This window comes from Diospyros lotus, chromosome 1 (assembly GCF_014633365.1).
Source record: "Diospyros lotus cultivar Yz01 chromosome 1, ASM1463336v1, whole genome shotgun sequence".
Taxonomy (NCBI): Eukaryota; Viridiplantae; Streptophyta; class Magnoliopsida; order Ericales; family Ebenaceae; genus Diospyros; species Diospyros lotus.
The window spans coordinates 42,902,988-42,916,718 of NC_068338.1; the positions used below are offsets into that span (position 1 = coordinate 42,902,988).

General features: G+C 37.0%; 1 protein-coding gene across 5 annotated transcripts in view; it reads left to right on the forward strand.

The window, feature by feature from the left end:
- LOC127804186 (uncharacterized) overlaps positions 1–10,729 on the forward strand; it is a 42,421-nt gene extending 31,692 nt beyond the window's left edge. For 2 of the 5 annotated variants that reach the window (XM_052341018.1, XM_052341009.1), the window contains exons 2-5: positions 5,974–6,031; positions 6,509–7,114; positions 7,238–8,171; positions 9,519–10,729. In XM_052341018.1, the coding sequence (XP_052196978.1) occupies positions 6,511–7,114; positions 7,238–8,091 (1,458 nt within the window). In that variant the 5' untranslated portion in view covers positions 5,974–6,031; positions 6,509–6,510 and the 3' untranslated portion in view covers positions 8,092–8,171; positions 9,519–10,729. Of the gene's footprint in view, positions 1–5,973; positions 6,032–6,508; positions 7,115–7,237; positions 8,707–9,518 lie in introns of those variants that run through there. The other 3 variants (XM_052340993.1, XM_052340986.1, XM_052341001.1) reach the window with 2 other exon arrangements.
- Positions 10,730–13,731: the final 3,002 nt, after the last annotated feature.

A 13,731-nucleotide genomic window follows, 5' to 3' on the forward strand; every position in this document is an offset into this window, starting at 1 on the left:
GTTTTACTAACTCAAGGTTGAGTCGTTTACAAATCGAGTTTCAAAGTTTCAAGCTCTGCTCGAAATGAATAAATTTGAACGAGTTTTTTTCGAGCCGAATGCCGACCTGAGGCTCGGCTCATTTGTAACCCTTAACATCCAATCAAAATTCCCAACTGCTTGTTTCAATATTCCAAGAACATACAAAGCAAAATCATTGGAAATTGATACCTCACCAATATGCTCATTTAAAGTTTCTGATAGGATAGCCAACAGAAATGCTTGTTCTGACACAAAAAGATCATCTCTTAAGTTGATATCTTGACCATTTTCAAAATTTCCAACTGGATGTAATCTATAGAACAGTCGAAGAAACTGATTTTCACCTAAGCAAATTCTAGACAAAAGCAATTTTATCCAATCTTCTCCAAAGCCAACTAGCAAGAGCACAAAAATAACACAGAAATTAGTCTGAATTTGGCCAACTAGAAACATGAAATTGAACTAGAAAGGACAGGGTAGAAAGACTTTGAGGTAGTACAAACAAACTCAAAATTTACCTGCTGAAGCTGTCCACAAGTTCTTCCAGGATAGGCAAGTCTTTCTCAGCACAAAGCTCATCAATTAGCGCACTGCTTCCATTGCTACATGTATAGATAACCATGCATAAAGGATCGCAAGTCTCCCTTCTCCGCAAGCTGGCAATCTCAATAAATTTAAGTGGAAAAAACTGATACCAAATAGCAAGCTGATGGCTTTCCCCAGCCAATGAAACATTTGCCAAAACTTGCAACCCCATTCGAATGATCCCGTAATCTGAATTGGAAGTGCTCATAGAATTCAATATACTCCAGACAATCCCCACTCCATTATGTTCAACAAACAAGTTCTGGTTGGTCAAGTCTCCCGCACATAAGTTTCTCAAGAGTTTCAGTGACATTGCAAGAAGATGACTAGAAGAAGAATTCAATTGATCTTGACAGAGCTCCAGGACTGTGCAGAGAGTATTTCGGGAAGCAAGGTTCGAGCAACCATCCAAAGTTTTGGAAACTTCTACTAAAACTTCTAAAGCCTTCTCCAGATTAGATGAGTTCGAAGCAATCAACAATGGATGAAAAATATCTTCTCACAGAAAGCCTGCAGATGGCGTGTCATCATCCATTGCTGAAACAGGAAAAGGGAGACCAACTTAACAAACAGAAAGCAGAAATTGTCAAAAAAAAAAAAAGATAGAGACATCACCAGCCATAAGTAGAACAATTGATCAAGGAAAAAGAAAATGGCAGTACATTTTTAAAAAATCAAAAGAACATTGTTCTAGACATTACTAGGAACCAATTTGTCACGACCAAGAAAAGGGGATCCATGACCGGTGTTGATCCAAATGCTAGGGTGACCCTACTCTTGAGACCAACAAATCACTTGTACAAAGTTACTCATTACATTACCAAATAGAATTGGTCCCATTTATAATCAATATCTAAAAACACAATTACAATTAAATCCAATCCTTCTAATTTGAACAAAAATTCAAATAACAATAAGAAAGAGAAATATAAAACTCGAGATTGGACTCTAAGTGTCAATGTATCCACATGGAGCGTGTCTAAGAATAGTATATACCAAAAACTGATTGTGTTGGATGACTTAACTAGATACACGGCCTCATCGAGCCAAAACCTAAAAAATGTTAATATCAACGATGAGTCCACAATGGACTCACAAATAACAAAAGCATGCCATGACCATTTGGAGGAGAATATAAAATCTCATGTCACATTCAACATGTAAAAGATAATAACAATTTATACGTAATTCATATATCAATTACTGCAAAAGAATCATATTTTCATGTAAATGCTCACATATCCATATGAACATAGAAATTGATTTTTCATATAACAAATGAACAAGGAAATTGATAGTTCTTAAAACAGTAACACGCATTTGCAACAAATCAAGTCCTAATTAGGAGAAGTGGAGAACATGTTACACAAATATACTGGGGGTTAAGACGACATTGCAACCTCTCACAAATAACACATACATGATGCCATTACCCATAGATCCCTGTTGTAAGCATCTAGAGTTCTCATTAACTAGTTTCACTTGCAAGCAGAAAACATGATACCTTTCAGACTTAAGTTTTTTCCAAATAGCAAATAACACATATTGGACATCATGCAAAGTATTAGACTTCTAAGTTTCATGAGGCGCGCCTCTTGCCTCGGCGCCTCACCGTGCAAGGCGAGGGCCTCGCCTCGCCTTGGCCTAGGCGAGGCACCGAACTGGCGCCTTGCACCTAGGCGCGCCTTTAACAACTATGTTATACTTTTTCTCATTGTTAAACTTTGTGCTCACTTCGGTGAAAGAACAATGACAACTCAATTCAAATCTTTCGTCGCTCCACCCTTGAAACCATGCATCTACAACGTCATTAAGATATGTCACAACCAGATTTACCTTTTGACTCTTGACCACATGAAAAGAGTGAAAGAGCCTTTCACATTGCTGAATCCACCAACATGTCTTGGTCCCATCAAATGCCGGTATTTCTAGCCTCGGCATTGGTACATTAGCCTAGCTCGTTAATCCCCCTCAGTTGGAGGCTTTTGCCATGAATTTGAGTCGATCCTCTACCTCCACAAGTTCGAAATTATGGTCGCGATTTCCTACTCTTGTCAGGGGCTGAGATCGGATCAGGGGTTGTTCTTGGAGGGAAATCAGCTGGCAAACTTGCATTCGGAAGCCTCAAAAACAAATGTAGGACAATACTCAATTGTTTCCTGAATCCTGCAAACTCCTCCTTAAGATTGGAAATGTCCCCTCGGATGTCGATGATCTCAGCCTTCACGCTCCTCTCCAACGACATCGTCATATCCTTCGTTGCCGCATTCTTGACTCTGCCCTTACTCACCTCCTCTTGCATTTGGCAAAGGCCGAGCTCCACCCACTCAAACCGCCCCTCCAATTGTTCTTGAGTGTGGCAAAGGCCTGTCTCCCTATGGGGGCTTCCAATTGCTTCATTCTTGTTCCTTTTGCCATGCCCCCCCTGTTGTGTTTTCTTAGAGTTTATGCGATAGAAGATTGGTAATATATTGGAGTTGCATCAGCTGGAAGATTAGATCAATTAGGTTTAAAATGCCAAGTGTAATTACTTAGTATTTTGGGGGGCCTAATTGTAATATCCCAATAATAGTTAGTTATATTGGGATGTCTGCCCTTTCTATAAATAAGAGGGCATGTGAGGCACTTGAGAGGCAATCCAAGGAGTGTTTCTATTTCATCTGTGATCGAGTAATGATTTCATTATTGAAAAAGAAAGGCTAAATGTTTAGTCTTGTGTATTCTTGAGAGAATGAGTGGTATGTACTCGGGGATATAGATGAGGGTTAGAAGCTTGATGTACTGATCGATTTATCTGAATAAAGACTGCTCTATGGGGTGTTGACTGCTGGATGTAGGTTTGCCAAAGGCATTCCGAACTAGGATAAATCTCGTCTCTTTGCTGGTTTGATTTATCTTTCTGTTATGTCATATTTCATTCTGTTTTTGTTCTGATTGCTTAATTGTTTCTAATTCTGTGAGTGTGTAAAAGAATTCGAGTGGGAATTCTCTTTTGGTTGGTCCTGTTTGAGAGTCCTAATATCAGCACTCCCCGATCATTGATCACTACCTCCAGTCGACAAAGGAATTGGAATGACTATTGTCCCTGATCACTACCTCTAGTTAACACGAAATTGGAATTAACCCCCTTGTTCGGCCTAGTCTCCTTTCTTGACAGACCCCAATTCCAGCTTAGGACCCCTGCCCCAATTATGATCACCCTGGTCTGCCCACGCCACCTCAGCTGTGAGTCCAGTGATCATTGTCAGAAATTTCATCCCAATTGTGATCGCTCGGGTCTGTCGCACCGCTTCGCCTTTAATTTCGACCCAAACTAGTCGGAATTTACTTGGTCTGCTTCTGTCGTGCTTGCCTTCAAAGTTGTGATCGTTGGGATTCAATGATCGCCCAAGTGGCACCTTCTTACCCAATCACCGACCTCAAATTGCAATCGTTGATGTTCCATGTCATCAAAGCATTGGTCTAGTATGCTTCCAAATATAGAACCGATGAACCCACCAGCCACTGCCTATCCCTTCGTTGTCGGTTCCCGCTCCGGTCATGCCCCTCTAGTCTGATCGTGCCTATTCCGTTGACTCATGTAACGGACTTGCTTTGCCAGCTGCCAAGATCGCCATCTCTGATACCACTTTGTTAGATCCTTGGATTTGACAAGGGTTAATTTAGTGAATCTAGAAGTAGAGAGAATTGAGGGAGAGATTGAGAGAGAAATGAGAGAATTCAGAAAGGAGGGAATTTAGTCTTCAATTGCATGCCTTATTTCTTGTACAACCACCCTCTTATAGGGTTCATCAATTACCCTTCAGTTGCAGTAAGTGAAAGCCCCAACAGCCTGCTAACAGCCATAGCTTCTAACTGTTTTACAACACCAGGCAACCCTAACTGACCACTAACTGTTTCTAACCAATCTACACCACAACACCCCCCCCCCCCCCCCCCCCCCCCGGGATTTACACAATTACCCATCTCATAACCCAGGGTCGTGATAGAGGATAGACTGTTAATTGCTTTGATTACAGCACAGTGTTGTTTTGATTATCCCAAATGATTTGAACAAGGTTTCAAGGAGTTAGCCTAGGAAGGGCTTAATTAGACAGATTGTTCCACTTCTTAGAAAAATACTTTTGTCATGTAATGAAAAATTATGTTTCTATCATATATGAAAAGTATATTATATATGATAGATTAATTTCATAAATGTTCTCCGACAACAAAACCAATGATTTCATTCATAAATTGTTTTAAATCCATTGGGAAAAAAAGGGGAAAAGTTTGACAATGAGAAAAAGTCTAATACTCATGCATGATGTCCAATATGTGTTATTTGCTATTTGGAAAAAAACTTAAGTGTAAAAGGTTTCATGTTTTCTGCTTGCATGTGAAACTAGTTAGTGAGAACTCTAGATGCTTACAACAGGGATCTATGGGTAATGGCATTATGTATGCATTATTTGTGAGAGGTTGCAATGTTGTCTCAACCCCCAGTATATTTGTGTAACATGTTCTCCACTTCTCCTAATTAGGACTTGATTTGTTGCAAGTGCGTGTTATCTGTTTTATGAACTATCAACTTGCTTGTTCATTTGTTATATGAAAAATCAATTTCTATGTTCATATAGATATGTGATCGTTTACATGAAAATATGATTTTCGAAATTTGCATTAACTGATATATAAATTGTTATTATCTTTTACATGTTGCATGTGACATGAGATTTTTTGTCCTCCTCCAAATGGTCATGGCATGCTTTTGTGTTAAAAGTTGTCTAGAGTATAGAAAAGATAAGTGAAAGTAGTATATTTTTAGGGCAAATGAAGCTTTAAATAGAAGTTTATATCCCATGTTGTAATTAGTGATAGTTGGGGGGTTAAACTGTAAATATTTAATATTCTTCATTGGGATATCCACCCACTGTTATAAATATAGTTCAAGGGGTAGTAGAGAGTTACAGAGTTCTCAGTTTCTATTTGTAACGAGTACTATTCGCTAGAGAGAAAGGCTAGAGAGATAGTTTTGTAATCTTGGGAGGGGATGTCTTCTTGTACTCGGGAATAGAAAGAAGGGATCTCTGTTGTATTCTGATCATTCTCTGAATAAAGAAGGCTGCTCGAGGGGGTGTTTGACTGTTGGATGTAGAACTGGTGTATACCAGTTTGAACCAGGATAAAATTGGCTTATGTGGTTTGTTTTTCTCTTTCTTGTTTCTTATTTCTGTTCTGATTTGATTGCATTTAATTTTCTGTTGTTCTGGGTTGATTTCGGGTGTGAGAATTGGCAAGAATGATCTTATTGTGCTCCTAATTTCTTACATTTTGTTATTTGTGGGTCTATTGTGGACTCACATCATTGATATTAACATTTTTTAGGTTTTGGCTCGGTGGAAGGCATGTATCTGGTTAAGTCATCCAACACAATTAGTTTTCGGTATATACTATTCTTAGACACGCTCCATGTGGATACATTGACACTTAGAGTCCAATCTCGAGTTTTATATTTCTCTTTTCTTATTGTTATTTGAATTTTTGTTCAAATTAGAAGGATTGGATTTAATTGTAATTGTGTTTTTGGGTATTGGTTATAAACGGGACCAATTGTATTTGGTAATGTGATGAGTAACTTTTGTACAAGTGATTTGTTGGTCTCAAGGGTAGGATCACCCTAGCATTGGGGTCAACGCGGGTCATGGATCCCCTTTTCTTGGTTGTGACAAGTTGGTTCCTAGTAATGTCTAGAAAAATGTTCTTTTGATTTTTTAAAAATGTACTGCCATTTTCTTTTTCCTTGTTCAATTGTTTTGCTTATGGCTGGTGATGTCCATATGTTGCATTAAGATTTAGTATCTTTTTGTTTGACAATTTCTGCTTTCTGTTTGTTAAGTTGGTCTCCCTTTTCCTATTTCAGCAATGGATGATGACACACCATCAGCAGGCTTTCTGCAAGAAGATATGTTTCAGCCATTGTTGATTGCTTCGAACTCATCTAATCTGGAGAAGGCTTTAGAAGTTTTAGTAGAAGTTTCCAGAACTTCGGATGGTCGCTCGAACCTTGCTTCCCGAAATACTCTCTGCACAGTCCTGGAGCTCTGTCAAGATCAATTGAATTCTTCTTCTAGTCGTCTTCTTGCAATGTCACTGAAACTCTTGAGAAACTTATGTGCGGGAGAGTTGACCAACCAGAACTTGTTTGTTGAACATAATGGAGTGGGGATTGTCTGGAGTATATTGAATTCTGTGAGCACTTCCAATTTAGATTATGGGATCATTCGAATGGGGTTGCAAGTTTTGGCAAATGTTTCATTGGCTGGGGAAAGCCATCAGCTTGCTATTTGGTATCAGTTTTTTCCACTTAAATTTATTGAGATTGCCAGCTTGCGGAGAAGGGAGACTTGCGATCCTTTATGCATGGTTATCTATACATGTAGCAATGGGAGCGGTGCGCTAATTGATGAGCTTTGTGTGGAGAAAGGCTTGCCTATCCTGGAAGAACTTGTAAGGACAGCTTCAGCAGGTAAATTTTGAGTTTGTTTGTACTACCTCAAAGTCTCTCTGCCTTGTCCTTTCTAGTCCAATTTCATGTTTCTAGTTGGCCAAATTCAGACTAATTTCTGTGTTATTTTTGTGCTCTTGCTAGTTGGCTTTGGAGAAGATTGGATAAAATTGCTTTTGTCTAGAATTTGCTTAGGTGAAAATCAGTTTCTTCGACTGTTCTATAGATTACATCCAGTTGGAAATTTTGAAAATGGTCAAGATATCAACTTAAGAGATGATCTTTTTGTGTCAGAACAAGCATTTCTGTTGGCTATCCTATCAGAAACTTTAAATGAGCATATTGGTGAGGTATCAATTTCCAATGATTTTGCTTTGTATGTTCTTGGAATATTGAAACAAGCAGTTGGGAATTTTGATTGGATGTTAAGGGGGAATTCTGGTCTACCAACAGGATCTGCTGTCATAGATGTTATTGGATATTCTCTCACCATTTTGAGAGATACTTGTGCACACGATGGGTATGGACATGTTGTCAACTCATTATTGTCCTCAGGACTTGTGGAGTTGCTTTTACGTTTGCTTTATGAGCTTGAGCCTCCAACAATAATTCGGAAAGCAATGAAAAAAAGTGTGGACAAAGAAGGAACTGCTTCTAGTTCCTCAAAACCCTGTCCTTACAAAGGATTTCGGAGAGATATGGTTGCAGTCATTGGTAATTGTGCATATCAGAGGAAGCATGTGCAGGATGAGATTAGACAGAGAAATGGGATATTTTTGTTATTACAACAATGTGTTACCGATGAAGATAATCCATTCTTAAGAGAGTGGGCCATCTGGTCTATGAGAAATCTATTGGAAGGAAATGCTGAAAACCAGCGGGTGGTAGCAGAATTGGAGCTTCAGGGGTCTGTTGATGTTCCTGAAATTGCTGGACTTGGACTCAGGGTAGAAGTGGATCCAAAAACTCAGCGAACAAAGCTTGTAAATGCATCCTGAAGATTTCCCAAGTTTGTACCAAGATTAGCTTTCATGGAGCCGATCAAGTTGACTGTGGATATTGATTGTTAACCATGCAGGTCTTTCTTTGCTCTTTCATTTTCCTTCACTTGGTGGACATTATTTGAAGAACTTTACCCTGACTTGAGCGGATCTGTATTTAATACTGAAGTCTTAGTTTTCTCTTCGGAAATGCATTTTTGTTCTGAGTGTTGGCAGTTTTTGGCAAGTTCTTGACTATGGATTGACTTCAACCTGTTACTCTGGAAGAGACTAATGAGCTGAGACGATCTTTTGATTGACCCATTTGTGTGTCTCACTTGGTTTAGGAACATTGTATTTTCTTTGCTGAATGATTAGCCTTTCCAGGGCAACTCATAAGCTTTTGGTTTTGGTCTCCATATGGCATCTGCATTGTATTCCATAGCAGTCAACCATTAGTTTTCATTTCTTTATTATTTTGTTTTGATTTTTTTCCCTTTTACTAGAGAAGTTTTGTATGAGTAAATGGAGAACAAAGACATCTGAGAATTCGTCTGTTGTGAAGGAACAAATGCATTCACTGTTGCTATTTGTGGTGGTGAAGCGTGGTTGGAGAGCCCTGCATACAGTTTTCTCTTTTGAACTTTGAATGTGCATTTCTGATATTCTCCTACCCCTGATTAGGGGATATATCAATTCTTTTTTGTCCCTTGACGGTATTATGTTAGATGGAGACTTGTTCTCATTGGAGCATACCCGGATTTGCTCTGCCTAGACCAGCATTGATTAATGGGCGCTGTTCATAGATTTGGACAATCATACCTAGCCTTCATTCATCCATGTCTTTTCTCAGTGTCCTTTGTTCATAATGGCTGCCTTACCTATATGAGCATTAAGAATAACTTAATTTTATTCAGTGATTCTTATGCTCTTTCCAAGGAATAGAGAGATGCTTCATGGTTACACTGTCACTTCTTTTAACAATTTCCATGAAAAACTGCCTTTTCCCCTAGTATCTTCTTTTTCTGCAATCTTGCAATCTTTAAAGTAAAATTCAGTGTTTCCCAACCTTAATTTGTGCAAAATTGTAAGTTCTGTAATCAAGCTTGCTTCCAAGGCGTCCCCTTCTCTTACATACTTTATGTTTGGGTTCCTTATTTCCTTTCTGAATACAAATCCCTTGCTATTTGATGCATTGTTTTAGTGGCAACTTACTGGAACATTTTGACCCTATGAAGCGCAATCTGCTTTCTGTTTCTATGAAAATATAATGAGATGTCGAAGTTCTGGCACATAATTTTCTATTCAATTCTTTGCTCATCTTTTTTTACAGCATTACTCTGATGAAATTGTTCAACCTACATTGGAATTCTTCACACTAAATCATGTCTTGTAAGATAATATTGTTATTTGCTAATCTAGAATTATGATCTTTTAACATGCAGGTAATCGCAGAAGAACTATGCTCCTCCTTTATCATCATAGCAACGGTATATGTAAGCTCTATTCGCTTCTCCCACCTCTAATGTTTATAATCCTTGGAAAAAAGATGTATACACTACTGAAAAAGGACAAACACAACATGTCAGGTATGTTGGAAACTAAGTTAGTGGCAGTGAAAGCAAGAATTGATTTAAAAGTGTACCTTATTTTATATTCACAAAAAAAAAAAAAAAAATAATTGAATGCTTTTTGTTTCTGACAATTATTTAGCTTCAAGGATAACATTACTTTATATGATTATCTCAAATTCAGAGTTTAAATGCCACTCTGAAACAAGCAATGTAGGATAATTACAATTAGGCATCATACATGCCCTACTCCTCCTTGACATGTGCAAAATGGCGCCTCAGAAGAGCATATCCTTATTTATTATACCATTTCAGGAGTCTGTAAATGCAATGCAGCTTGGGTGGTTAAAAGAAAAATGCTCTTTGTAAATTGCCATAACCTAACCTTGTATTTAGGATTGGCAATTTTGGACATGACCTGATTACACGACACGATACAAAGTTAAGCGAGTTAGGGTTGGGGTTGATTGGGTCATAAACGGGTCAACCTGTTTATGATACGATTATTTTCGTATCTTAGGCGGGTCAACCTGTCTAACCCATTTAGATACGAAATAACACGTTTAATTAAACGTGTTAACGGGTTTAACCGAACACGTTAACACAATTATATACGAAATGACACGTTTAATTAAATGGGTTAATGGGTTGATCTTGACAAGTTAATACGATTATACACGAAATAACACGTTTAACAGGTGACACAGCACGACCCGTTTAAATTAAACGGATTAAATAGGTTAACAGATAACACGACACGACACGTTTAGTTAAAATGGTCGTGTCATGTTACACGTTTAATAAACGTGTCGTGTTCGGGTTTAAGGAATTTGACACGATTATTAAACAGGTCGTGTTCAGGTTAGCCTGATACGTGTGTCTCAATACGACACGATTACAACTCGCCAACCTAAATTGCCACCTCTACTTGTATTGACATTTTATTATGGAGTTTTTAGATATATTATTTGGTATGATCAGAAGCTTAAATATACAACATAAATGGAAAATGTAGTAATGTTGTCACGTATAATCAACGGAATGTCATATATATATATTTATATATTGGTGATTTTCTTCACTCATTTTCCGAGTGTAATGCTGTAACTTGAAAAACTGTTTTTTTTTTTTTTTTTTTTAAATTGTTATTCCTGGTATTACCTATTTGGTTCTCTGTCTTTTAGCATAAAAAGGTCATTGTATACTAGGTGGATTTTCATGTTTGCCTTCTTATCTGTTTGAGCAAAGGAAGCCATTTTCTGCTCTAAAGAATTTCTTTAGCAATTAAATAACAACCTGTTTGATGCATATTGTATATGGTCTCACTCACTCTCTTTATATTCTTCTTTCTTCTTTACAGATACAAGCAGCCCTTGCCTTTATCTAATTGCTTTAATTGTAATTCTACTTAAATTGGAGGCCTCTCTTTCAAACATCATCTTCCCCAGAGAGAGAAATCCCTCAATAATATGAGAGAGAGAGAGAGAGAGAGAGAGGAATCATTCAAACTCATAATCCCCCACTAGACAACAAGAAGGAAAGACGGAAAAGAGAGAATATGGGGTGGGAATCTTCTATATTAAACACTAGGCTTGCTTTGCGTGTCCCTCAACATTACATTTTTTGGCCTCCTATAGAGCTTTGGACTCTTCCACACATCATGTGAGAACACATTCCAAAAATATTCATTTTATTCCATAAGAATTATACTTTTTACATAAAAAAAAATGTTATCAAAATAACATATTAGATTTATATATTGTTTAATATATTAATTAATACTAAATGAGACATATCATTTTGCTCGAATTGCGCAATAGATATGGGATTAAGAAGTCCATGGAACATATCAGGTACTGATAAGATTTGATCCTTTTTACTAGATTGCCATTCCTAATTATTGATCTTCGCGTAAAGCATGTAACTAAGAAACATCCTCTTTAACTCGATTATGTTCCTTCAGTTACAGTGAGTTGTCCTAAATCCTAATTATCTATGGTTTAGGTTGGCACAAAAAAGAAAAAAAAGCACCTGGCTCTAGTCAATTTACATATACACCTGTTTCTAAAGGCATGTATTGTGTACTGTTTGGGGGGGGGAAGAGAGAGAACGATGCCGAGTACAATGTTGCTGCTTAATTAACTTGCAACTTTGGTTCTTATTCTGATTTCAGCATTAAATTTCAGTGTAGGAAGGTTTATTAAGGTAGATTAGCAGATGTAGCAAGATTTTATGTTGTGAAAATTACCATGTATTGGGGAATTTTTTTAGTTAAAAATTAAAAACCAAGAAACTAAAACAACAATACGGGCATGGCTCTGTAAACGCATTGGCCACGACAATGAAGGAGGGATTTAGTAAAGAATGATGTGGCTTCTTATCAACAATCATATATTGAAAAGAGAATGAAACGCTCGTTATAATGACTTATGATTACAGACTTGTCATTGGCACATGATTCTGGTGTTTTTTTTTTTTTTTTTGGGTGTGTGTGTGTGTGTGTGTGTAGGGGGGGGTGGTAAAAAAAGAATCATAAATTATTAAAAAATATATATATGTATATATGTTATTTTCCATGTGGGTATTTTTTTCGGATTTTGCAGTACTTCATCATCAACTCTTTCCTTGATTGAACTTCTGTCTCGCTGTGCCGACAATAACAAAGAAGGGAAGAAGCTAGAATCTTTTAGATGCGCTGAACTCTCAGCCGGTTTGGGTGAGAAGTAAATTCTGTTGTCTTTTTCTCTAATTCTCCATCACCTTGATGAAATGATGTTTCCCTTCTGAAGTCTGAACAATTGCTTGCTTTCACACTTATCATATATATATAGCCACACAAAAAAATCCACTAACTTGATCAAAAAATAAATAATATACAACCAGGACCAGGCTTAACAACTCACAGGCAAAACATTCAGCATTTGTAAAAAAAAAAAAAATTCAAAAAATAATGTGACGAATACATCTTTGTTAGTATACAATCATTGACGAGTCAATATTATCCTTTCTTCCGACAATATATTCAAACCTTGGTCACTTCCCACTAAAAGAAACTATTGACAAGTGTATCTGTTTTTCCATAAACAACTTCGATTGGTTGTTTCAATATTAAAAATGTCATTCCCAAACAGAAGGGGATCACAAATATTCAACGTATAATATGGCTTCAATTCAATTGGTCTTGTAAATGCCTTGGTTGGTAGAACTTCCAAACAAGGCATAGTTATCAATTGTCCCCTCACCAATGTTATGTCCCATGCTTTATTAAACTTTACTGGAAACCCCACCATTAATTAAATTAACATTGCCTTGGGATGTGTGCTTGAACACCGTACAAGTGCATGATATTTTCATTTGAATTCTTGTACAAAATCATCAATTTCTATTCTGGGTGCAGAAAATTGAAAAGAAAATCATGATATCTTTGTTTTTGGCTTATTTTGGTCCTGGGGAATCATGATAGGATTGCTTCATATCTTCTTGTAATGTACAGCAATGAGAGATGCATTGGTAGAGAAAAAGAGAGAGAGAGAGATCTAGATCTAGCTCTGGTTCTGGTTCTGGTTCTGGTTCGAGCTCTTCTCTTAAAGAAAGCTGTTCTGTTCATTGCAGCCTTCTTCTCACTGTACTATTCCCAAAGGTGGGGTTGATGTCTATAGCTCTAAACGTTTGGGAACAAAATCTTGATTCTCGCAGCAATAAGCCTGTGGCTGTCAATCTGATCATATGATACAAGAAAGTGAAACAATTCACTCTCCATGTGAATGACATACATACAAGACAGCGAAAGCACATATAATTTATGTATAAAAACACGACGTACGGTACAGTCAGACTTTCCAGTTTTATTATAAGAATTGACAGGGGCTACTTTAATATTATTATTATGTATATATATAAAGAGCAGTATTATAAAAAATTGAGTAAAAGTATCATTTTTAGTTTCGCAATTATAAATTATTTTGATGAGTATTTTCCTTCTTTTAACACTTGGGTATTGATTAGTCACATTACTTACTATTATGTGTATCAATCATTATCCTATATATATATATATATTTTATATATGAAAATGTCACCAAATTAC